Consider the following 24,466-nt stretch of genomic DNA (forward strand, 5'->3'; position numbering starts at 1 on the left):
AGATCTTTTTGAAAACTTGGTCAGTGGATGATTTTTTTCCCCTAGAGAGAAGATATCAAGACTATCTTATAAGCATCCTAATTGTAATTTCATCACATGATTAGTACAGATTTCTTTAAGAAGTTAGATGATTTTACATATAATTAAAAGGTCAATTGCTAGCAACTAAGGGAATTACATCTTAAATATAGATAATAAAGGTTTATTTTTCAATTTATTTTCCAAACATATAATTTAGGAATACTTATTTAACATAATTTTAATCTGACATTAGATAAACGAGCTAAAATTAAATTATCCAAGAGGAAAAGGAGATTAAAAAATATCTAATATTTAAATTCTGAGTGAGCATGGGGAAGGTAAAAAGAGCTGCCTGAATTCTTAATGGTGAAAGGAGTCTTTCATTGCAAGTATAAATTTCCATAAAAATCATAGGAAGTTGTCACTAAAAAAAATCTTGCTTTCCAAATGCACAATTTGTTTAAAATAACCAGATGTAAAGATTAAGTAACAGCAAGGTTGCAAATAGGTTATTTTGCAGTTTGATTTGGTATTATTTACAAAAAGATATTGGCCAGAATATTTTGCCTATGAAATTGTTCTAAATCACAGAGTAATTGCAATTGTAACAGAAGAAATTTCAATGTCCTAAATGTCTTCTTTCACGAAATCAGATCAAAATGTTTTAAGTAATTAATATAAAAACAATTAAATATAAACATTTAAGTAAAATTAAGTATAAAATTAATGAAGAAAAAATTCTACTAACTTAAAACAGATGAAAAAATCATTTTGGTGATTAGCAAATCTAATGCTGCAACGGATACAAAGCAGAATATAGGAATTCAAAACAAGGTCTACTGCTTTGAAATGAAACTGACCCTTCCTGCATTCAGAATGAATTTCAATTATGTTTAGAAGCCTAGCTTGTCAGTTGCATTTTCCTTGCTTTCCAAATGCACAATTTACTTGAAATAACCAAATTAGGATATGGATGGTGCTTATTCAAATGTGCACATGATGTCTTTCTTAGCGTAAATAAAAGAGGCCTAAACACATTGATTATTTAGAATTTTCTTTGGCTGTATCCATTCTGTCAATTTGGTAACAAAGTAAGTTACAAACAGCTGTTGGATATTTTGTGACTGGAAAGAAATATTATTAAATTGTCTTCATATATAACATTCAAATAATATTCCCTTTGCTATTATCCTTTGCCAAGGAACTAATTTAGAATGGCAAGGATTAAAACAGAGAATATGGCATTCAAAAAGGAAGAAAAAAGCATGTATAATCAGCTCACCTGGGTAAAGCCTTCATAAACTGCTCAGTTCTGAAGGAGACACGGATAAAATGCAGTATGTATTTTCGAAAAAGCAAGAAGCTGAAGATTTGAGTACCTTTTCTTGCTCTACTTTAGATTTATCTGGGTTCTCTAAATCCAAAATCTGATTAGCATATTTAATCTTATGCAGCATCAGGCATGATCACCCATCCTTTAACAAGTCTATTATCTGTCCTAACCATTCCTAACAGTCTGTTTATATTCAAATATACTTTTAGTAAACAACGATGCATTGTGTGCTTTTGTGGCTTCAGAATTTTGATAGTGGTATTTATTAAACACATCTATGACTTTCACATGGTGCAGATGAAATAGAGGCAAGCCAAACAGAAACAAAAACTTAGATGATCTAGTTCAGCTTTTCACATGGTTTGGGCTAAATATTAGGTAATTCATTTACCTTTGTGTAGTAGACTGGGGCAGAAGCAGTATGGCATATAGTATGGTAGAGGTAATAGACTTTGACTCAGAAGACTTAAATTTCAGTCTGTTTCCATATCCCATGTTTACCTTGGGAAACTGACTTGACTTCTGTTAGATTCAGTGCGCTCATCTGTAAAACTGGGATAAGTGTTACAGTTTCTGATATAGAAGTTTTTTAATCCCATGAGATATGTAAATGAAAATATAGTTTAGAAGTACAGTTTAGAAGGTTAAATAAATAAAAAATTATTTCTATTTATACTAGTAACATATGGAATTAGCCATAATTACTCAGGTGGTCCTTAATGAATGTTAACGCATAACAAAAATTTAGAAGGCTTGTCTATGGCTCTCCAAGAACATAAGTCATGGTATAATAAGAGGTTGAAGGAAAGGAACATGATGAAAGTTGAAACGGAAGAGGTAAATTGCCATGCTAAGGAAATTAGACTTTTCCTTTGTCCAAGGACAGTGAAGGGCATTATTTTGAAGGGTTTTAAGTAAGGCAAAGGCTAGATGAGATTGTTCCTTAGCAAGATCTCCTTGGCTGCAGTGTGAAGAATTGATTGGGAGTGAAACTGGAAAGTAGGGAGACCAGTGTAGGAGGCTGATGCAGAAACCAGATGAATGATCTTAAGTAGGATGGTGGCAGAGGGAGAGAGAGAAGACGGAGAGGGAAAGAGAGGGAGATATCAAGATTCAAGAAGTATTAAGAAATTAAAAAGACAGGATTTAAGAGATTGTTTGGCTGAGGAGTACAGTGGGTTAAGGGATAAAGCAGACAAATTAAAACAGTGCCCCAACTTCCATGTTAGGCAATATTATAATAATACAGGAATATAGAATCAGGAAGATGCTTGGGGAAAGATAATTTAATTTTAGACATGCAGTATTTGGGAGGCTCTGGGACATCCAAGCAGGTGTGTTGGACAGTTGGAGACAGAAATGTGGGATCCAAAGAATGTCCTGCAGAAATGTGTAGAGTAACAAGAGAAGATTCAACCTGAAAAATAAGCAAAATTTAGGAAACTAAAGAAGGAAACTGAGACTGGAAGTGCTTTTGTCAATGCAGAGTTATTAGGAAACGTCTTTAAGATAGCTCTGGTAAGAAAGGAAAGGATCTGGGGTAAAGAATTTGGGCTCAAGTTTTGGCTCTCCTATTAACACCATGACTTTGAGAAGTTACCCCATCTTAGCCAACTGTAAAATGGGGATAATAATACTAATATTCATTTTATGGTTAAGGATAAAATAACTGTCAACCTTCTATATATAAAGTCATATGTAAAAATTACTAGTATTATGAGAATAAGCTAAACAGTTATGCTTCCTTAAAAGCTCGTTGTAAATAGAGATCTGTATTTCTTAGAAATATATTGTAAACAACAGGTAAAAAGTAACTTTTATAATGTCCAGAAGTCTAAATTTGCAAAAATTACATTAGTACTGATGTTAGATATACTGAACAAGGAGAATGTATATACTATTTTCACTGTATAAAACAAAACTATTTATATGATAAATTTACCATTATTAATAGAATGAAAAATGTGTTTATTTTTCATGAGGATGTAGGAAGTGGCTGGGAACTAAAAAAAAAAAAGATTGGTATGGCAAGCCTAGTAATTTGTAGAAAAATATGGTATTTTTGGAAATAATAATTAGACATTCCTACAGCCATGAAAACTTTGAGGTCCACACAGATACATGCATATTTTCTCCTGTTACCCCAGAACACACAGGGTTCCAAGTGGCTTCCCACCTGTGGATACACTCCCATGGAAGCTCTCAGTATGATATAGAGCAGGGATGATGGTTGGGACCAACAAAGCACCTTAGGTTTGAATTTGCACACATCCTTGAGCATCCTTTCTTTGGAGTTCGAATTCCAAATTCTCCAAACTGCTTGGTACTATTCAAATTTGTTCCATAAACACAAGTAAACCTAATGAAAAAGCAAAATAACTCTTAGCAGTAAAGCTGTTGGATAAATGGCATTTTAAATAATTTTTACCCCCACTGATAGAGATGACTTCAGCTCACTGCTACCTGAGAGTAGTAGTAAATATTTATAAAGTACTCTACTGAGATGTTCGGAACATCACACTGCCCCAATAGACAATTTCAGGCTAGAGTGAAATGGGCAGGATAAAAAGTAAACAAAAATAAACTTTAGACTAGATCACTTGTCCACTTAACTCTGTTCTAAAATAAACAAGAGTACCATTTTCAATTTCTACTGCTGGGTGGAACTTCCACATTACTAAAAATAAAACCTCCTCACAAGTTAAGTGGTTAGAAGAATGTTCTTAATCCTCCACAGGTGAGGCAAAGAGTTTGTCTGGTATAGTTACCATGAGCCAGGAATGGAAAGCCAGGGCATTTTTTCATTCTTTATGCTGAGTTTGTCTCTCTTATCAGACTTCTGGTTAGAAAGAAAAATGTTTCCATTAGGAGAAAGTTTCCCCCGGCCCCAACTTAAAATCTGTTTAAAATTTCTCATCTGACCCACTATTCTGGAGCGTTACCACTACACCAGGAGTTGCAAAAAGGAGGAGTATTTGTTGTCTGATGCTATGGCTTTGACTGCTTAGCAAGAAAAAAAAACAAAAAACGAGTAGTCTTGAAGAAATAAAGTTAAAAGTGTTACTTCCACCAATGAATACGACTATATATATGGATATCCTTCAGTAAAAATAGAATGAGTAATTTGCCTCTTAGCCCAATTAACATGCCCAAATATTCATCCTACAGTTGAAAATTCATTTTTTTCTCAAACAAGAATTCAGGCTGCTGATTACCTGTTTTCCCTATGCCATCCTTATTATTTAAATGACCTTCCTTTTGACCATTTCTAGTTTTGGGCAAATAAATGGAATTATTTGAAAATCTATCATATATAATAAACTTCACTCCCTCTTTCAGAAATTCTTTTGAATTCTATCCTGATTGTCCTGGAAGGATGGTAGGGTATAGTGTAGGAAAAAAATATTTTTTAGTATTTAGTTTATGTTCACAAGTAATTCCTCTAATCAATGACTCATTTTGAAGATGCAGGTACTTGGCAACATTATTACCCCTGCCCCAAAATACAGCCTGTCTCTCACCTACTCCTGTGGGCTTAAAGCTCTCAAGCATCTGCCCCCACTTTATCAAGCACCCTCCCCGATTTGCAGAGAATATCAAACTTCCCTGTCTTTTCCAACCTCTTGGCAACTACTCTTGCTTTGCCTCAGGACCTAGATCTTACATATTTGAAGACAGAAACTCCTAATTTTGCACATTGGATTTATTTTGTCCTACATATTTTCTTTTCTAATAGAGATAGCCGCTTTTAACCTCAACAAACACACAAATTTCACTCAATACCCACCACCCACCTCTCTCTCTCTCTCTCTCTTTCCCTCTCCCTCCCTCTCCCTCTCTCTCCCTCCCTCTCTCCCTCTCTCTCCCTACCTCTCTCCCCCTCGCTCCCTCCCTCTCTCTGAGAACCTAATAACTGGGTCTCAGCCCTAATAAAATTTGCTCTGTGAAAATTTTACTCTAAATAATTAATGGATTTGTTTTATAGAACATCTTCACCTAATATTTTGTTGTATCCACATTAGCAACACAGTTCCAGGACCAACTATCTATGTTGTTATGTGGGATTTAATTTATTTGGCTTATTAACAAACTTATTCTTCCTCCTTCCATCTCGGTCTCTCCCTTTGTTATTCTATTATTTTCTGTCTTCAGCCAAATCCTTAACTGGGTCTTTAAAAGAATTTCTCATTTTTCCAACTAAATAAAATATGTGGCTTCTAACTCTTCATGTTCCATCAACATGTGAAAATATCAAAATCCAACAATTAGCAGTATTAGACAAGTAATAAAAATAATATTAGATATATCACTTTAATCCTTAAGAGCAAAAATTATTGACTTTATATATGTATGTGTATATATATATAAGTCTGTTTGTATTTGACCCCAAACTATATTTTAAGTTTCAAATAAAGTTTTAAGTCTCCCAAACACAGACACTTTTAAAAAGGCTTTTGCATTTCTTGCACATATCAATTCGAAACAGGTTAACCACTGAAATACAGCTTTTCTCATTTTTCAAGACACTTGTCAAAACATGTTAAACACACACACAATAAACAAAATAGATTTTAAAAATTTAATGTATTATTACATTCATTTCCAGTAGAATACATTCATGGCACTATCACATCTACTATTCTTTTGAATTGGCCATTCCTTCTATTTACATAGCTTTTCACCTCTCAGAGGTTGGCAATTTAAGAGTTGTTATTAAAATAATAATTTACTTAGATGCTGATTTTTCCCCAAGTAAGGATTAAATATCCAAAACAAAATGTACAACTACACTTGTTGATACTTGATATCCTACTTTCCTATTTTAACATTATGAAAACCTGGAATTTTACAATGTAATCTTAGAATCTGTAAGTGTTAAAAAGTACATTTGGAGTAAAACTGAATTTCAAGATGCTCTATTTCATAATAATCAAGGTACATTATTTTCTATATACTTATGTAGCTCAAATTTTATTATGTATCTAAATGTCCTGTATCAGTTTTAATTTGGTTTAAATTCTTGATACCAATAAGCCTTCATCAATTCCTAAGAAAATCACTGCTCATTAGTAAAATAAAGTTTTATCTGACAGTTATCTTTAAGTTAAATAAATGTTAAGTATCTAAAATTTTAATATTTGGTAAATTAAATTTATTCTTATCATTCCTTCTTTTAATTTTGTCTATATATATTTTTAGTAATAGCTTCTAGTTCCTTTTACAGGGAGAATCGTCCTCTGCATTATATAGTACAGACTTGTAATTAATTAGTTATGTAACTTTCACTAATTAGGTAAATTCACCTTTCACAATTTCTTTTTTCTTATCTATAAAATAAGGAAAGCTAATTTCATATATTATCCTTAAGGTCTCTTCTAGCTCTAGCATACATTAGTAAAGATCCAAATTATACAAATTTTGATACTCATAAACCATAATAGCTATTAAATCAATTTCAAAATAGCCTTTCAAAATGTGACTTTCTACGTTGCAAAACTGTGAACTACTATGTTTTGCTTTCTCTGGAATCTTACTGATTCAGCTCTAAAATATACTTATTTTGTCAAGGCTTCTTAGAATGTGTTGAAATAAGGTCAAAGCCAAGATATATTTGAGCATAATAAATAGTATTGGTAATGATTATACAATTTTTTGCTAAAACAGATACATCACTCATCACAAAATGAAATACAGCCAATGTTTTAAATTAAATATGTAAATTTGCCTGGGACTTATTTAATATCTGACATTTGATGAGAATTCCTTTCAAGTTTAATTTCAGTGCAAAAGCAGACAATCTTGATTTGTCTTAATAACAGCTTTAGGTATAAGTAACATATAAGTAGATGTGTTAATTAATTTTAGGTCTAAAAGAGAGGTCCCAGATATAATATTATGCTTTTCTCCTTCCATGAGGGTGTGGTATTGAGATCACTATTAAATTATTAAATTAGAAAATTCTTAACACTGGTCAAATTAGACGAGTGGCAACACTGTAACACCTCCACTGCTAAAACAATGGAACCCCCAGGAAAGAGGAAGTGGGACTACATTGGGGAGATGAACAAAAACCAGATATTGACAACTTAAAGGTAACAAAAGGACTGAAAAACCAATGCAAGCTAACTCAAGCTAATACAAGCTAAAAATTCATTAAAATTACTTTGTTTCATTTCTCAAATCAGGAACTTTCTTTGTCATCAGTTTAATGCATACAAGAGGCACTGAAATTTATGCACATTTCTAGAACATCTTTCCAACATGATGTCTCTTATTAGAAAAATGGTTTTGTGAGATAAAACTGTGAAGGAAGAAAAGAAACCAAGAAAGAAAAAGTTCAGAGAAGGCTGACCCAGATTTAACATAATCTGAGGCAATATTTAAAAAATTTGTAAAAATACGAATTTGTGATTAAGACAGAACATTTTGAAAATATTTCGAAAACCCAACATGATATTTTGTGTTGTGACACTCTCAAGAGTACTGAATAATCTCTAATATCACTTGAGGAATGAGTGTTATTAGAAAGTATTAAATAATACCCAAAGCTTAGTTCTTAGATTTAGAGATTGGGATTTATTCTAATCCAGTGTTTGATTAATTGATGTGCAATAGCTCGGCTTGGTGGCACAAAGAATGCCTGCTGCTTCCCTTTGGTCAGAACATCCAGGACCTAAAACACACCATAATAGAATGCATTAGGATTTCAAAGCTGTCATATTTAAATACTATTCCCATGCTTACATAATTCAATTAAAATGTGATGAGTTTTACAGTGAATAGCAGCAGAAAGTGACAACATCCATATTTACACGCAAAGTTTTTTTTTTTTGGAAACAAGGTCTTGCACTCTGCCACCCAGACTGGAGTTACAGTGGTGCGATCATGGCTCACTGCAGCTTTGACTTCCTGGGCTCAGGCGATCCTCCTGCTTCAGCCTCCCAAGTAGCTGGTACCATAAGTGCACCCGGCTAACTTTTTAAAAATTATCTGTAGAGACAGGGTCTCCCTGTGTTGCCCAGGCTAGTCTCAAACTCCTGGGCTCAATCAAGCTTCCTGCCTTGGCCTTCCAAAGTTCTGGGATTACAGGTATAAGCCACCACACACAGCCTCAACATGCAAAATTTAGGACAGCATTTTCAATTGCTTCACTAAGTGATTCAATTTTTAAAATGTTCCAGAAAGACACATTCCCTAATGAAAATGACATCACGAAAAAGCAAAATGTATGCTCCACACTTAATTTCTAAGCAAAGCCAACTTTTGAAACAGATTCTTTTTTATCAAATTAATAAGCAATAATCTAATTTCCATCTTTTAGGATTAAGCATAGAATAAAATTAATTTTATGCAGGCAATTTATCAGAATTTCAGGTCAGATGAGTAATTTATCTTTTAATATATTATTTAGGAATGGCATTTTAAAAAGTTATTTTAAGTGTATGTTTATTATACAGTTATGTCATTCTTGTCCTTAAGTACATTTTAAAATGAGTAAGAACTTTCTGAAAATTTTAAGCACTTACTGATGTTTTTTGAGAGCTACTTGTTTTAATGTTATAAACTAAAATATAAAATGTCTAAGAATATTCCTGTTTCTCATCTATGAATTAATGTTTATCTAAACCCACTGATAGGTATTATTATTGATGTGAAGGAATGGAATCTGAAATTTGAAATGGTACAGAATCATCTCTACTAGAAAAATCTCACAGAATAAGTTAATATAGATCAATTAGTGAAACATACTCCTCCTGTATGGAATTACTAATTACCATGTAATCCATGTATAATGAGAGGGCCAAAGGCATCATTCAACTTGCTGAAAATATGCATCCTTGCTCTGTGACCAAACCAATACAGTCAGGGAACAATCAATAGAAGAAGGAAATTAAATTGAACTTTACCTGTTCTCTAGTGAACCAGCGGGCATCCTCTATTTCATTCTTGTCAACTTTAATTTCTGTAGACACTGCCAGAGCTAAGCAACCAATCATTAAGGAGGAAGGCATTGGCCATGGTTGACAAGCGACATACTGAACATGGCCAACTTTGACTCCACTTTCCTCTTCTACTTCTCTCCTAACAGCATCTTCTATTGTCTCTCCTAAGGAAATGGAGCAAAAGAACAAGTTGCTGATGAACATGCCCTGGACATTTTGTGTCCTGAATGGTTCAAACATCTGGAAATCACTTTGGACAGAAACCCAATTCAAATAATCAGAAAGCAGAAGCCTAAAACTAGACTGTAATTGAAGAAAACATAATTTTTTTAAAGTACATGACCACATATAGAATATCAAAATGCCAACAATAAACTTTTCACTTTTTTAAGGTACAAATTTGTCAGTTACATTTTAAAAATAATGATACCATCTAAAAATATCCAATACCTAATATTGGTTAAACACTATGCAAACACTTTATATCTTATCTCATGTATATATTGTCCACAAAATAGTTACAAATTACATGATTTTTACATATAGCTCTTTCACACTAAAATTCTGAAACTTTTTTTTTATTATGTTTTCAAACAATTATTGCAGGTAACTCTTTTCAGGTCATTAAAAGATTACAAACTACGTAAGATGAAACTTAATACTTTTTCTAAGCAATTGTTTTCCTCTAGATGACTGCTGACTCTGCTATGATAAGTGATGCCTATAAATGTACTTTATTTTTCTAATTTGTTGGAATTAAGAATTAGAACAGGGGAATTTGTTTCTAAGTAAAATCATTTCTAAGTAAAATCTGGAAGTTTAGAAATATTTTGCTAAATATTGCTGTATTTAGCAAAATATATTTTAAATATAGCTTTCTATTTCAAATAGATTGATAAATTTCCTACACGAAAATTAACAACTTATAATAATCAAAAGAACACACATAGTAAAAATATAATTATAGACTAGCGTAAGGTATTTGCAAAACCATAACAAAAGATTAGCATATACTACATATTTAAGAATTCTTAAAATGAATAAAAAAGGATAAACAATGAAAACAAAACTAGGTAAAAGATAAACATATAAAATTCAGAGAAAACTGAATGCCTAATACACATTTGAAAAAAGATGTCCCATCGGCAAGAAAATGAAAATGAAAACGAGATACGATTTCATTCACCCCTCAGAATGACAAAAAAGTCTGAAAATCCTAACTTGGTGAAGATGTGGAATAATGGAGCATTTCATGTTCTGCTGGAGGAAGTGTAAATTGGCAGAAACACTTCAGAGACAACTTGGCAATATATAGAAAAGGTTAAGATGCTCATATCACATGAGCTGGTGGTGCTACTCTATGTATATAACCTAGATAACTCTTGCAAATGTGCACGAGAAGTATAAAAATATTAATTGCAGTGCTGTTTGTAATAAGAACTTTAAAATAAACTAAATGTCCAATCAGCAGAATGGATAAATAGTGGAATATTCATGAATGGATTACTACCCAGCAGTTAAGACAATGATCTAGAACTGCTAAAGACAGCACAGTGATTTGGAGCAAGAACTCAGAAGCCAACATGACCAGACTTAAATCTCTTCCTTATCACTTATTAGCTGTTTGATCTTGAGCAAATTGTTTAGTCCCTATGCCTTAATGCCCCATCTGCAAAATCACTGTAATAGTGTATTTTATAAGGTTGTATGAAGATCATACGAAAAATATATATAAAACACAGCCTGATACTCTTTTATATATATTATATGATCCTCCTCCAAAACACAGCCTGATACTATAGGTTTACTATTATTATCTAGCAATGCAAATATTGGAAATTGAAATTGAGATAAAACATTTATTAATTAGATACATGCATTCACTCCACAAACATTAACTGACTTTCTACTACATGTGCTATAGGCATGTGCTATGAGGGTTTCAGATACAGCAGTGGATAAAATAAACTCCCTGTGCTTATGAAACTTATATTCTTGAAACAGCAGATAATAAATTAGTAAGTACATATATACATACGTACATACTATATTAGGTGATGATGAGTGCCATAGGGAAAAATCAGGCAGGATGATAGGGATTGTGAATGCAGGGTATGGGGGCTAACTAATGTATCTGGGGCAATCAAGCAAGGCCTCTTCGAAAAGGTGACAGTTGCATCTAGTACAGAAGGAAATGAGGTGGAACCTAGATACCTGGGTCAAGAGCAACATATCAAAGAGCAAATACTGAATTTTTAACAAAGCAGACCAAATTACCAGGAAAAGTAATTTATATGATTCTCATATAAAACATGAGAATTACATGTTTAAACTATATTATTAAAATTGTATCAAGTTTAAAATACCTTAAAATAACCCAGTTTTATAACATAATTTATCAGAGATTATTTCTCAAATGTTACCTAAACTTCATATTTTGAAATTATAAGTTAAATATAAATTATTAAGAAATGGCTTACCAGGCTCAATAAATCCAGCAAGGCAAGTAAACATGCCTGGGGGAAATCTTTTCTGCCTGCCTAAAAGACATTTGGTCCCATCTGGATGAATAACTTGCATGATTACTACTGGATCTGTTGAAAAAAAAGATCAGATACATGAATGGCAGGAAAAACGAATTTAGATTCATTGTACAAACACTGTCTGATAGGAAAATATAAAGGTATATCTCCTATAGGGATAGAACTTTTGTCTGGTTGTAAGAGATTGCTTCTTTCTGCCCTAATGTAGCTGATAATAGAATATCTCAGGGAAATTGTATAGAATAGTGTCAGTAAGCTAGAAGAAGACCATTTTTGTCCATCTTCCCCCAATCTTAACAGCAACATTTATTCTGTACTTATGGATGTTAGGTGTATTATTACTTTTTAATGAGAAAAAAATTTGAGTAGGTAATACATGGAAATAAGGAAAATTCAAATTTTACCACAGTAAATAGTTAATTTCCCTCTCCCATCCTAACCCTTAACAAAATGTTTTTAAAAGCTAATGTGGTTCTACTATTAGATTTAAGTCATTAAATAAAATTTAAATAACAGTTCATCTCTCTAGAAGTTACTAATTCAGCAAATTCTTCTCACTATATCATGACTAAGAACTAGGAATTAAATGTAAAAGGCTCTTGAGCAACAAAAACAGATGTCACTAAGCCATGTATTTTTCTCCCCAGAAGCCTCCTCAGGTGTTGCTGAGCCTATCTATTCTTTTTTCACACAGTTTTAAAGGTCTGGGATATCAGATTTCCAAACCTACAGCAGACTCAAGGCAGCAATTAGAAGAGAGAATACATGCAGACATTAACAGTAATGAAAAGCTAGTGCCAGACTGTACTGCTTTGGTAATGCCTCAAACAGGCAATAAATTGTTGGGGCTTTTCCTCCACTAAGTAGAGCCAAATTGGTTGGCTTTTGAAATCATGTATCGTAACATATCAAATTCATAGTGAGTAACCCAAAGTTAAGAAATGGCTATTGATGTACCATGCTTTTTACTTGAAAATCATGAAAGTATGTAACACTTTAACACTTACATTCTTAATGGTTAGACATGTTTTCCATAAAAAGGAAAACTCTTTAGCTCCTCACAAATTTTCTCTTTCCAGAATATCCTATTCCACAAGATCCAGGTGGCTGAGATATAAAATAAAGGGCTTACCAACTCTTGGGTATGAGGTATTATGAACGCCATTGAGACTAGGACAGTCCTCTTTTAAACAGACTCTCTTATAGCCACCTTCTTCAATTTTAGTTGCATTTCCACAGGTTGGGCAAAACTTGTATCGACTGTGCCAGGCAAGAACAGATCTTGCTTGAGCTACAACCCCTTCAAAAAAAAGAAAAGCACAAAAATTTTAATTCTGTAAGAAATTAAAATCAATATATAAGTAAAATGTTCTCAAGCTACAATAAGAATAGCTGTGTGATCAGGGGTTTTAGTATTTCTATTTTTATAATGTGTATTTTTCTTTTAAAGTAAAAGATTTAATTTTCTGGATTACAAAAATTAGATTTTTTAGTTTGAATAAAATATAACTTTCATATAAGATAGACGTACTAACATCTATCTTACATCCTATATTAGATCAGGCTTTTACTGTAGGTGATTTTAAAATTTGGGGTATTCATGATTCTAGTGTAGAGTAAGTTTACAAACAGTGATTTTACAATAGTGATTTTAATAAAAATATACCACAAAGTCAGTTCTTAAGTGAGATTTGTACTCTAAAGGAAATATTACTAGGAAACTGTAGGAGGCTATCACCACTCTCTTGGTGACTATGCCATTGATGCTCCGTGCCATGTGGAACACAACCTGTTTTCAACTGGAGACTGCATGTACACAGTATAAAACACACTGCATTTACTACATTCATGGTTAACTTTGTTTACCAAAAAATGCCTAATGGGATAAATCTTAAAATATATACACTTTAGTTATAGGTTTTACTTTGGTAGTTCAAAAAAAATTAATATGACCTGTCCAGAAATATTACAGTTGAGGCAATAAGACTAGAAATGCTGTATTTTAAATGCTTGACAAAGTTACCCTCCCTAAAATACATTATTTGGTCTACAGATTCTTGAAATGAACAAAATAATAAAAATTCTAACATCATTTAAACTGGGAAAAATAAATAAAACAGTTGCAATGAATAGACAACATTACATTTTTGCCTGCTACATAACCTTATAGTATGTAACTTACACTAGGGTATTTACATAATTTCAGAATCATCACAATAAGAAAAGCTAACATTTGTTGAGTACTTACAATGTGCCAAGCATCATGCAAGGAATTTTATATAGATTATTTAATGTTTAGAGCAACCCTAAAGAAGATAGGTACTATTATTATCATTTTCTGTAGGAGTAAACTGAGTCACAGAAAAGTTAAGTAACTGTGTAAACTTATAGAGCAAGTGAGTTAAAAAGCCTCAGTTTTCCTACACGGGAAAAAAGCAAGCAACTAGCTCATTTATCAGATCTTTTTGATCTTAAAATAATGTATATATGTCTAAAGAAAATAAATTTTCTTTAAAAAGTTTGATGATTTATCCACAGGTGTGGAGAATAAAACATACCACACCAAACTTTGAGGAGATATTTAAGCAGTCTCTGGAAGGTCCTCTATCACCTTAAGGGAAGGTGGTCACTGACAAGTGACCTATTCCTAACTTCCCAGTAACTCATCAATCTACCATAATCTGGTTTCTGTTCCTTTCACTCCACTGACATTTCTCTTGTCAAGTTCATCAATAGCTTCATATTACCAAAGACAAAGATTCTTTAAAAAATAAAACAAAACGAAACAAAAAAAAAACGCTTTGCCTTCATCTTACTCAAGTTCATAACAGCATTCAATACATTTGACCACTCCCTCCTGGAAATACTCTGCTGTCTTGGTTTCCCTGAGGCCTCTTGGTCTGTTCCTACCTCATGGCCACACTGTTTCCAACTCCTTTGATGGCTCTCCTGCTTGCAGCTTACCTTTAAATTTAGGGGGACTCAGGTCTTATTCTGAGTTTTTCTTGCTTCCTCTCAACTCTCCAAGTAATCTCAGGAGATTTTTGGGATTTAAGTATCTTCGTGTTGATGACTGCCATATGGGTATTTCCAGTTCAGACATCTGATTGTAATGTCCATTTCTAAAACTTAGTATGCCCAAAAGTAAACTCTTGATTTTTTTAATCCAAGTCTGTCCTGCTTTCCTTGCTCTACCCATCATCCTATATTATTGAGAAATGGTATCACTATATACCAAATTATTAAAGTCTCTAGCCTAGCAGTCATTCTTAATCTTTTCCTTCATTATTATATATCCCATACCCAATTCAATAGCAAAGACCACTGATTTTCTCTCCAAAATTTATCTTGCATGTACACTCTTTTCCTCCATTTCTACTATCAGTACCTTAATTCATGCCATATTACCACCATCTCTCACTTATAAGGGTCTCAACCTACAGATCAAGCCCTATCCATTCTACCTCAAGAATATCTCAAATTCTCCCTTTGTCTCCATCTCCACTGCCTCCATTCTAACTCAAGCCATTGCAATCTCTTACTTCGGCAGTAGTAATACTCAATTCCCTCTTAACAAGACTCCCAATCCCAACTTTCACACTTACTTACTTACATGTGTACAATTTATGCTCTATGATGCAGCCAGGGTGCAGTGTTTTTTTAAAAACAGTATTTTAAACACAGGTTAGGTTACATTTAAATGGCTTTAGAATCAAAACCCAATTTCTTACCATGACATAAAAAGCCCCATCAACAGAATACAAAACAAATCAAAACAGGCAACATCTTTGCCATCATGTTCTGTGTGTAGCAGGAACTCAAGAATTATTCAGTGAAGAATCAAATGAGATCATCATGCACCAGGGTTAATTCTCAGGAAATCCGTCTGGGCTGATTAGAACTACTAACTGCCCAGGAGAGTAGTCCCCTAGGGTGAGAACTTTAGGAGGTTTCTGATGAAGATAGTCTAATTTCACTGCTTACTGGAAAAAGAGTGCCCCTGGCAAGTGCAAGTACATACAACTCCAACTCCACTCTAAAAACCAGATTTTACCAATGAAAAGCAGCATTCATTTCTTACCAGCTTCTTTTTCTTTCAATTGCAGAAGGGCTGGCATAGGAGGATGAAGAAAGTAACAATTTTCATGTCTTTGCTTGAATTCTTCAGCAGCAATAGGATCTATACCTAGAGCAAACCAGGCAACCAATCCATCTTCCTCCTCTCTTGGGACTTCACCAGCATAATTAAGTAGCTTGTCTTTTATTTCAAGTTCTACTCCAAGAAAAATCAAGGTGATCTTCTCAGGCTGGGCCAAATAATCCTTTATATCTGTGTAGTTCAGCTGACAAAGCCTAACTTCTGGTTGTTGGAAACTTTCTTTATTGCCACCTAGAGTAACCAAGGGATTTAAATCTGAGAAAAGAATAAAAACTGTGGCTGGATGGCTTTCTTTAGCTAGTAGCCAGTCAGAATTATTTCTCTTTTCACTTTTCCGGTCCAGTAGTGTTTTGCTAAAATAATTTTCACATTCTTCCACTTCATTCGTTAGGAACCAAGGCTTCTTCCCACCTTTAGCAGTAGCTAGTAAATTAGCTATATGCTTATAACCCCAAAATACAGCAATATCCAGTGCAGTCTGCCTTGATTTATTGACAATTGATCTGTCACACCTATAGATGGAAGAAAAAATTGGGGAGAAAAAGTAAAATAGGAAGTAAACACTTTCTCCTGTATTTATTTCAATAAAATATTTCCAGATGCACATTAAAGTCCTTCTTTTTAATGATTACATAGATTTTTTTCTTTTGTTACATAGTTTACTATTGGGAAGGTTAAAAGAACAATCATAAATGACAAAAAGTTAGAGACAGTGGATACTTACACTTTCTGGATAATTACTCACAAAATAAAACAGTATTAAGCTTTATGCACTATAAAGAGATACCAAAATTCTACAAGAAGTCCTTGGTAGTCATAGTGAGATCTGCATTTTCTATTTGGGAGAAAAATTTATAATTAGACTCCTCATAAATTTGCTTTGCTATAAAGAAATAATTTCTGAATGAAAAAGGTTACAAAGTTTTAAGTTAGAAAAATTGTGCTACATTTTTACATAAATTAGCCAATGAGTTATTTAATAGTTCAACAATATAAATATGGAAACAAGCAAAATTTTAAAGTAAATATGTAACAAAGAAATTAAACCACAAATCCTTTCAGGTGGTACAGCCTAAAATGTTTACCCTTTCTCAAGCAGAAATTGGACAATGTCTGGGTGCCCATTCCTTGCTGCATACATTAAAGCAGTCCAGCCATTTTCAGAAGTTTCATTGAGTAGAGATGGAGAATGACTGAGTATTCCTGTTAACTTGGCAATATCTCCTTCAGCAGCTGAACAGTGAAACTGAGTAACTATTTCTTGCTTCGGACTTCTTTTTACAGAAGACATTTCTTCCTTAAAAGAAGGAAAATAAGGGGAAAAAGCTTATTTGCAACTGCTTTTTTATCAATGAATGATATTGTTAGAATAATAGCAATGGTTTCCAAGGCAGTATACTATTCAAAAGGCAATCCTTAAACAGCATACATTTCAATTTCAAAATGTTATCAGTTTAGAATTATAAAATACAACACAATTTATATGCCCATGGGAGTTACACAAAATAATGAATAAAGAGCTCTGACAGTACAGACGAGGGGAAAATAATGAATAAAGAGCTCTGACAGTACAGATGAGGGGGCTATATCCTTGGGATGGGGAACCAGGTAACATATAAGGAGGAGGTATTTAGGGTAGACCAGAGGGGACTTCACGATGGGGTGGGGACATGAGGGGGAGAGCATTAAAACAGATGGAAGGCAGAGAATTTCTAAGTTTCACAGGAAAACAGTTTATTGTTTGACCTTGCACAATTAATTCTGTAATCCATCTAGGATCTATTTTTGTTCACGGCATGAGGTAGGGGTCAAGATACGTTTTTACCCAATGCATAATCCGTATTACTCCGCATTATTCTTGAAATTACCATCTTTGTCCTACTACACTGAGACAAATATTGTCACAAATCAGATGACCATATATTTTTGGTTCTGTTGGACAGTTCTGTTGGTCACTTTGTTGTCCTTGAATCAGAGCAGCTTTTAAAACTCATTAACTTTATCTGCTTTGTCACCTTTTGTTTCAGTGGGGTAAAAAAACCCGAAATAATTGTCCCATACCTCTTAAATATTGCCTAATCATGGACTGCAGATGATAGAGCACAAAGTGAGCTTTTTTTGTCTTTTTTTTTTTGGCGGCGGGGAATGGTAAAAATGGTTCATGATTCAACTGTCTGTGAACTTCTCACAGTATTTTTTTAAGGTATAATTCTTCTTTCTATGAAATGCTATTAAGATTTGGGATTCTAACAACATTTCTATCATTCTAAGCAATAAGATTTTTAAGCCAAAAAGACAGAAAGGTTATAGCCCACAGTTTTTGATAGCTGCCGTCTCCTGGGTTGTGAAAGGGCGATCTGGCTGATGAATTGCATGGCAGGAATAGTATGAACAAAATTTACGGAAAACAAGGAGTAAACGTTAATTGTCTCATTTTGGAGCTGTTCACCTTTCGTATTTGTGTCTTTCTGCTACTTATAAATAGGTTAAAACTGCTCACAGTCATGGAAACACTTGGATGAAACCTAACAGTGGAAATTTGTTTAGAAATTAAATTACCAGGCCGGGCGCGGTGGCTCACGCTTGTAATCCCAGCACTTTGGGAGGCCGAGGCGGGCGGATCACGAGGTCAGGCGATCGAGACCACAGTGAAACCCCGTCTCTACTAAAAATACAAAAAATTAGCCGGGCGCGGTGGCGGGCGCCTGTAGTCCCAGCTACTCGGAGAGGCTGAGGCAGGAGAATGGCGTGAACCTGGGAGGCGGAGCTTGCAGTGAGTCGAGACTGCGCCACTGCACTCCAGCCTGGGCGACAGAGCTAGACTCCGTCTCAAAAAAAAAAAAAAAAAAAAAAGAAATTAAATTACCAGAAGTAATATCTACATGAGAGAATAATTTTTGATTTATTATAGAATTTACTTCGCTATTCCTTTCATATTGAAATTTCTAAATACGTTAAAAATACTATGCATAACAAAAGCTATAACTTTTCAGGACTTTATTTTGAATCACTGCTGTACAGCTCCTGTACTGATCTCCCTTCCAAATTGTCTTTCTCTTATTTTCCAAAAACCCTATTATAGTATTTTCAGCTAGATTTAGTTTGAATAATATTTCACTGTCTTATGTTCTGGGGTCACCGCCACTCCCTCACATTCTCACAGGCCACGCCAGGTGACTGCAAAATTGTCCTTCAAAAATACGGCGTCATTCACTACCTCCAGGGCAATGCTTATGCATATGCCATTCTGTGGAGACAGGAAGTGGAAAGTGTACAGTTTTCCCTCTAGCTTTCCCAGCAGAAAAGCCATCTAGAGATAGTACCATTATTCATTCCAGAGAAGCACATGAAGTCTAACACCCGATTCTACTGTTTGATTTACTTTTTCAATTCTCATTGACAGGTTATAGAAGGTAAAGATTTGAAGGCAGAATAAAGTGCTGCCCCTGTTTTCCAAGACGCTCAAGGACTATTCCGAGAAATCATTTAAAAGAATATTAGATTTAAAGGGACATAAATTTTTAACAAACCAACATCCACTTTTACTGACATGTAACCCGGGGCCCATGACTTCCGCATGCTCACACAGACCGAATGGGACAGGACAGACCTCAAATATCGCTCTGTCACTGAAGTCACTGACCATCAATTAACGAATTTCATCCACTCCCTGGGCACTCAAGACCAATTAAGCGCCACCCGTGCACGGTCTCTGAAAATGGTAAAATGCCTTGAGATATTTTACTTTCTTGCCACTACTGTGAGATTCCTTCTTTCGGGGTGAAATCACACCCTAAGTAGCGCTTTCTTTTCCCCATCTCAGCTTGGGCAGGAAACTCTACCAACCTCAGGACCGCCTGCGCCTCCGCCCTGTCCCAGGAGCCCCTGCAAATGCGTCCCTGGCTCCCGCGCCTGCGCCCACCAAACCACTACGAGGCTGCGCCACACAACCTGGCGGGGCCACGCGTGGCAGCGAGGGAACCAAAGAGCCCAGGGAACTGGTCACCGCCCCCAGAGGGGACAGTGAGACGACTGACTCCCCACTCCTTTTACTAACCCAAAGGTGACCACAGTAGAGGCAACCAGGATGCAGTCGAAAGATTTGGATATCCCACTCGCTTTTCCTGGAGCCGGATGCAGCCTTCCCGACTTCCGGTGGAGATCTGGGGGTGGCAGGGGGGCCTTCCCGCGGCTTTATGGGAGATGTAGTTTGAAGCCCACAGGTTGTGCGCAACGGGAGAAGGGGCGGAGATTGGGGGTGGAGGTGTTTGGGAGCCGGCGCGGGAGAGATCACTGTCTAAAGGATTGGCGCTGAATGAAGGGCTGAAAATCCTTCTCCTGCGACTGTGATGTATAGATAGAACGTGCTGCAGGCGATCGGAAAACTGTAGGCCTGAGGAAACTATTTTAAATTTTCCAGCGTCTCGCACCCAACTCCCAGCCCTGTCTCCAATACAGTCCAATGCAATTGAGTGCTCAAAGCATTCTTTCCTGTTAAATAATCCTGGAATATTGACCAGACCAAGTCACTCTTAAACGAGATATTCGGCCTCTGTAACACCTTAATCATTCACCCCATGGGAAAACTGGTATCATATACTGACGCCTAACTTATTCAGTAGTCCTTTAAAAAGTATGTATCAAGCGCCCACAACACCTCATTGGGTTGTGAGGTGTAAATAGGATAATGTATCCAAAGCTGTGCAGAGCGGGCACCCACAACAAAATTATTGTCGTTATTTTTACTTCAGTTCCTGTGCTTTTATGCTCCAAAATCTACAGAAGTTATGAGTCCGAGATTACAAAACTAGGTGTTGGCGGTCTTCTAACTTCCAGACCGGGGCTTTTTCGTTTACTAAACTCTCTGCTTGGTAATCAGCAACAGCTACAGGGGTCTCTTACAATTGATCATTGTTTCCCACCCAGATTTTACCCTTGTAAGCTCCTTCTCACCGTGAAGCTGTATGCACCAGTTGACATTGATCATGACGGCTTCTTCTAACGCCCTGTGCTGCTTTTTTTTTTCTTTCTTTTTTTGAGATGGGGTCTCACTCTGTCACCCAGGCTGGAGTACAGTAGTGCGAGCTTGGCTCACTGCAACCTCTGCCTCCCGGGGATTCAAGTGATTCTCCTGCCTCAGTCTCCCGAGTAGCTGGGATTACAGGCGTGTGCCACCAGGCCCAGCTAAATTTTGTATTTTTGGTACAGACGGGTTTTTGCCATGTTGGCCAGGCTGGTTTGGAACTCCTGACCTCAAGTGATCCATCTGCGTTGGCCTTCCAAAGTGCTGGGATTACAGGCGCGAGCCACTGCATCCGGCCGCCCTATGCTTCTTTATGTGACTAGTTGTCTTCAGCCCTTAATGATTTCAGTGACCAGACAGGTGGTCAGAAAGGATTAGTTACTTCACTTGGAGTACCCAATCTTTGCATTCAAACATATGTTAGATTAGTATAGTGAACCCTCGTGTATTAATGATCCAGAGTCAACAATTATTAATATATAGTTCTCCCAGTTCTTAGGATTGTTTTGAAGTAAATTCCAGACCCCATATTGTTTTGATGACAAATATTTAAGAATAAACTTTTTGGAAATATGAATTATATCTAAAATATAAGGGCTTTGAAAAACAACACAACTTCAATATCCCTAGTATTACAAATTTAACAATAATTCTGTAATAACATAAAAGAAACATTCAATATCAAATTTACTCACTTGCCTCAGAAATTTTATATGGTTTTCAGTTTATTCATCTGAACAAAGTCTCCACATCACATTTGATTTTTAAAAATCCGTGGATTCCTTCCTCTTCCCCTTTTTTTCTGGCAGTTTATTTGCTAAAGAGTAATGATCATTTGTTCTGTAGAATTTTCCACATTCTGAATTTTGCAGATTTTATTCCTGTGGTGTCCTTTCCCCCTGTATTTCTTGCAAACTGGTAGTTAACTTTTTAGAATTACTCAGATTAAAGTTTGATTTTTTTTCACAAAAGACTTTATAGGTGTTATAGTTTACTTTGTATTGAATTACTTCAAGAGGCTTACAATTTCTGGTTGTCTCTCTTTTTTTAATGTTATACTTGATCATTGGGTTCAGATGTTGTCAACCTGATAACATGTATGATAAATAATATTATAAATATAAAAATATGGCAAATATGTTTATGATAAATATATGACATTGATATATAATTATGATAAATATAATATTATTTAAATATTAAATTTATGATATATTTATTATAAATATAAATTTTTCCATCAACTTTTCAGCTAATGGTTTTAGCAGCCATTCATGATTATTGCCTACATCCATCATTTTGTTATGAGTTGCAAATAGTGATATTCTAATTTGATATTTACTCTACATTTACTAACAAATTCTTTTATAATAAAGAACTTCATCTAATTAAATATCTACACAGTTTATATGGAAAGATAGGATAAATGTGCGATTTTCACCATTATTTCCTAATCTTCAGAATAATCAGCTAGTTCCCTAATATCCTTCAGGTTTTTAAGTATACAAACATGCCTTGTTATATTGCATTTTGCTTTATTGTACTTCACAGATAGTGCATTTTTTACAAATTGAAGGTTTATGACAACCTCGTGGCAAGCAAGTCTATAGGTGCCACTTTTCCAACAACGTGTTCACTTTGTCTATCACATTTTGTAATTCTTGCAATATTTCACACTTTTTCATTATTATATCTGTTATGGTGACCTGTGATCAGTAATCTTTGATGTTGCTATTGTAATTGTTTTGGATTGCCACAAACTGCACCCATATTAGTTGGCAAACATAATCAATACACGTTGTGTGTGTTCTCACTGCTCCATCCACTGGCTATTCTTGTCTCTCTCTCTCTCTCCTCAGGCCTCCCTATTCCCTGAGATACAACGATATTGAAATTAGGCCAATTAATAACCCTACAGTGGCCCCTAAGTGTTCAAATGAAAGGAAGACTCACACATCTCTCACATATTTTAAATCAGAAGCTGGAAATTATTAAGCTTAGTGAGAAAGGCATGTCAAAAGACAAGACAGGCCAAAAGAAAAGCCCCTTGCACCAGAGTTAGCCAAGTTGTGAAGGCAAAGGCAAAGTTCTTGAAGGAAATTAAAAGTACTACTCCAGTGAACACATGCATGGTAAGAAACTGAAACAGCTTTATTGCTGATACGGGGAAGGTTTTAGTGGTCTGGGTGGAAGATTAAACCGGGCATAATATCTCCTTAAGCCAAAGCTTCATCCAGAGCAAAGCCCTAACTCTCTTCAGTTGTATGAAGACCGAGAGAGGTGAGGAAGCTGCAGAAGAAAAGTTGGCATCTAGCAGAGGTTGGTTCATGAGGTTTAAGGAAAAAAGCCTCCTTCATAACATAAAAGTGCAAGTTGAAGGAGCAAGTGGTGATGGAGATGCTGCAGCAAGTTATCCAGAAGATCTAGCTAAGAGAATGGGTGAAGGCAGCTAAACTAAACAGCAGATTTTGAATGTAGAAAAAAACAGTCTTCTACTGGAAGAAGATGCCGCCCACAACATTCGTATCAAGAGGTGACAAATCAATGCCTGGCTTCAAAACTTCAAAAGACAGGCAAACTCACTTATTAGGGGCTAATGCAACTGGTGACTTGAAGTTGAAGCCAATACTCACAATTTTGAAAATCCTAGGGCCCTTATGAATTATGCTAAGTCTGCCCTGCCTGTGCTCTCTAAATGGAACAACAAAGCCTGAATGACAGCACATCTGTTTACAGCGTGGTTTACTTAATAAGCCTACTGTGGACACCTACTGCTCAGAAGAAAAGGTTCCTTTCAGGGCCGGGTGCAGTGGCTCATGCCTGTAATCCCAGCACTTTGGGAGGCCGAGGCGGGCGGATCATGAGGTCAAGAGATGAAGACCATCTTGGCTAACGTAGTGAAACCCTGTCTCTACTAAAAAAAAATAAAAAAAATTAGCCGGGCATGGTGGCGGGCACCTGAAGTTGCAGCTACTCACAAGGCTGAGGCAGGAGAATGGCGCAAATTCAGGAGGCGGAGGTTGCAGTGAGCCAAGAGATCACACCATTGCACTCCAGCCTGGGTGACAGAGTGAGACTCTGTCTCAGAAAATAAAAAAAAAAGAAGAAAAGATTCCTCTCAAAATATTATTGTTAATTGATAATGTACCTGGTCACTGAAGGGCTCTGAGGGACACTTACAGGGAAATTAATGTTGTTTTCATACTTGCTGTCACAACATTCTGCAGCCCACAAATCAAGGAGTAATTTTGACTTTCAAGTCTTATTATTAAAGAAATACATTTTGTAAGACTATGGCTGTCATATATAGGGATTCCTCTGGTGGATCTGGGCAAAGCAAATTGAAAAGCTTGTGGAAATGATTCACCATTCCAGAGGTTATTAAGAACATTTGTGATTCGAGCCATGTATGGTGGCTCACGCCTGTAATCCCAGCACTTTGGG

The 24,466-nt window shown here is 35.4% G+C and overlaps 1 protein-coding gene across 14 annotated transcripts; it reads right to left on the minus strand.

Annotated features, from left to right (window-relative positions):
• Positions 1 to 3,305: 3,305 nt before the first annotated feature.
• Positions 3,306 to 20,191, minus strand: NUDT12 (nudix hydrolase 12). Of its 14 annotated transcripts, none has more exons than XM_063612842.1 (8): positions 20,057 to 20,158; positions 17,085 to 17,296; positions 15,922 to 16,511; positions 12,973 to 13,140; positions 11,778 to 11,891; positions 9,262 to 9,461; positions 4,123 to 4,193; positions 3,306 to 3,713 (listed from the first exon to the last, which is right to left on the minus strand). In XM_063612842.1, exons 2-8 carry the CDS (start codon positions 17,288 to 17,290, stop codon positions 3,557 to 3,559), a joined length of 1,506 nt encoding a protein of 501 aa, XP_063468912.1. In that variant the 5' UTR covers positions 17,291 to 17,296; positions 20,057 to 20,158; the 3' UTR covers positions 3,306 to 3,556. The 14 variants fall into 14 exon arrangements, with proteins under 14 accessions (XP_063468912.1, XP_063468913.1, XP_063468911.1 ...); XM_063612843.1 differs by lacking the exon at positions 20,057 to 20,158 and adding an exon at positions 19,846 to 20,035 and having other exon boundaries at positions 17,139 to 17,296; XM_063612841.1 differs by lacking the exon at positions 20,057 to 20,158 and adding an exon at positions 19,846 to 20,033.
• Between the last annotated feature and the right edge of the window lie 4,275 nt (positions 20,192 to 24,466).

The sequence above is a fragment of the Symphalangus syndactylus genome, chromosome 11 (genome assembly GCF_028878055.3).
Source record: "Symphalangus syndactylus isolate Jambi chromosome 11, NHGRI_mSymSyn1-v2.1_pri, whole genome shotgun sequence".
Taxonomy (NCBI): Eukaryota; Metazoa; Chordata; class Mammalia; order Primates; family Hylobatidae; genus Symphalangus; species Symphalangus syndactylus.

What these genes read in the sequence shown, in the direction of transcription:
- NUDT12 (XM_063612839.1), bottom strand. Translation starts at nt 19,645, where the DNA reads ATGGTCAGTGACTTCAGTGACAGAGCGATATTTGAG. An exon ending in GTGACAGAGCGATATTTGAG is followed by an intron (nt 17,297 to 19,609) that starts GTCTGTCCTGTC and finishes CCTTCTTTTAAG; the next exon opens with GAAGAAATGTCTTCTGTAAA. An exon ending in TACCTCATACCCAAGAGTTG is followed by an intron (nt 11,892 to 12,972) that starts GTAAGCCCTTTA and finishes TTTTTTCAACAG; the next exon opens with ATCCAGTAGTAATCATGCAA.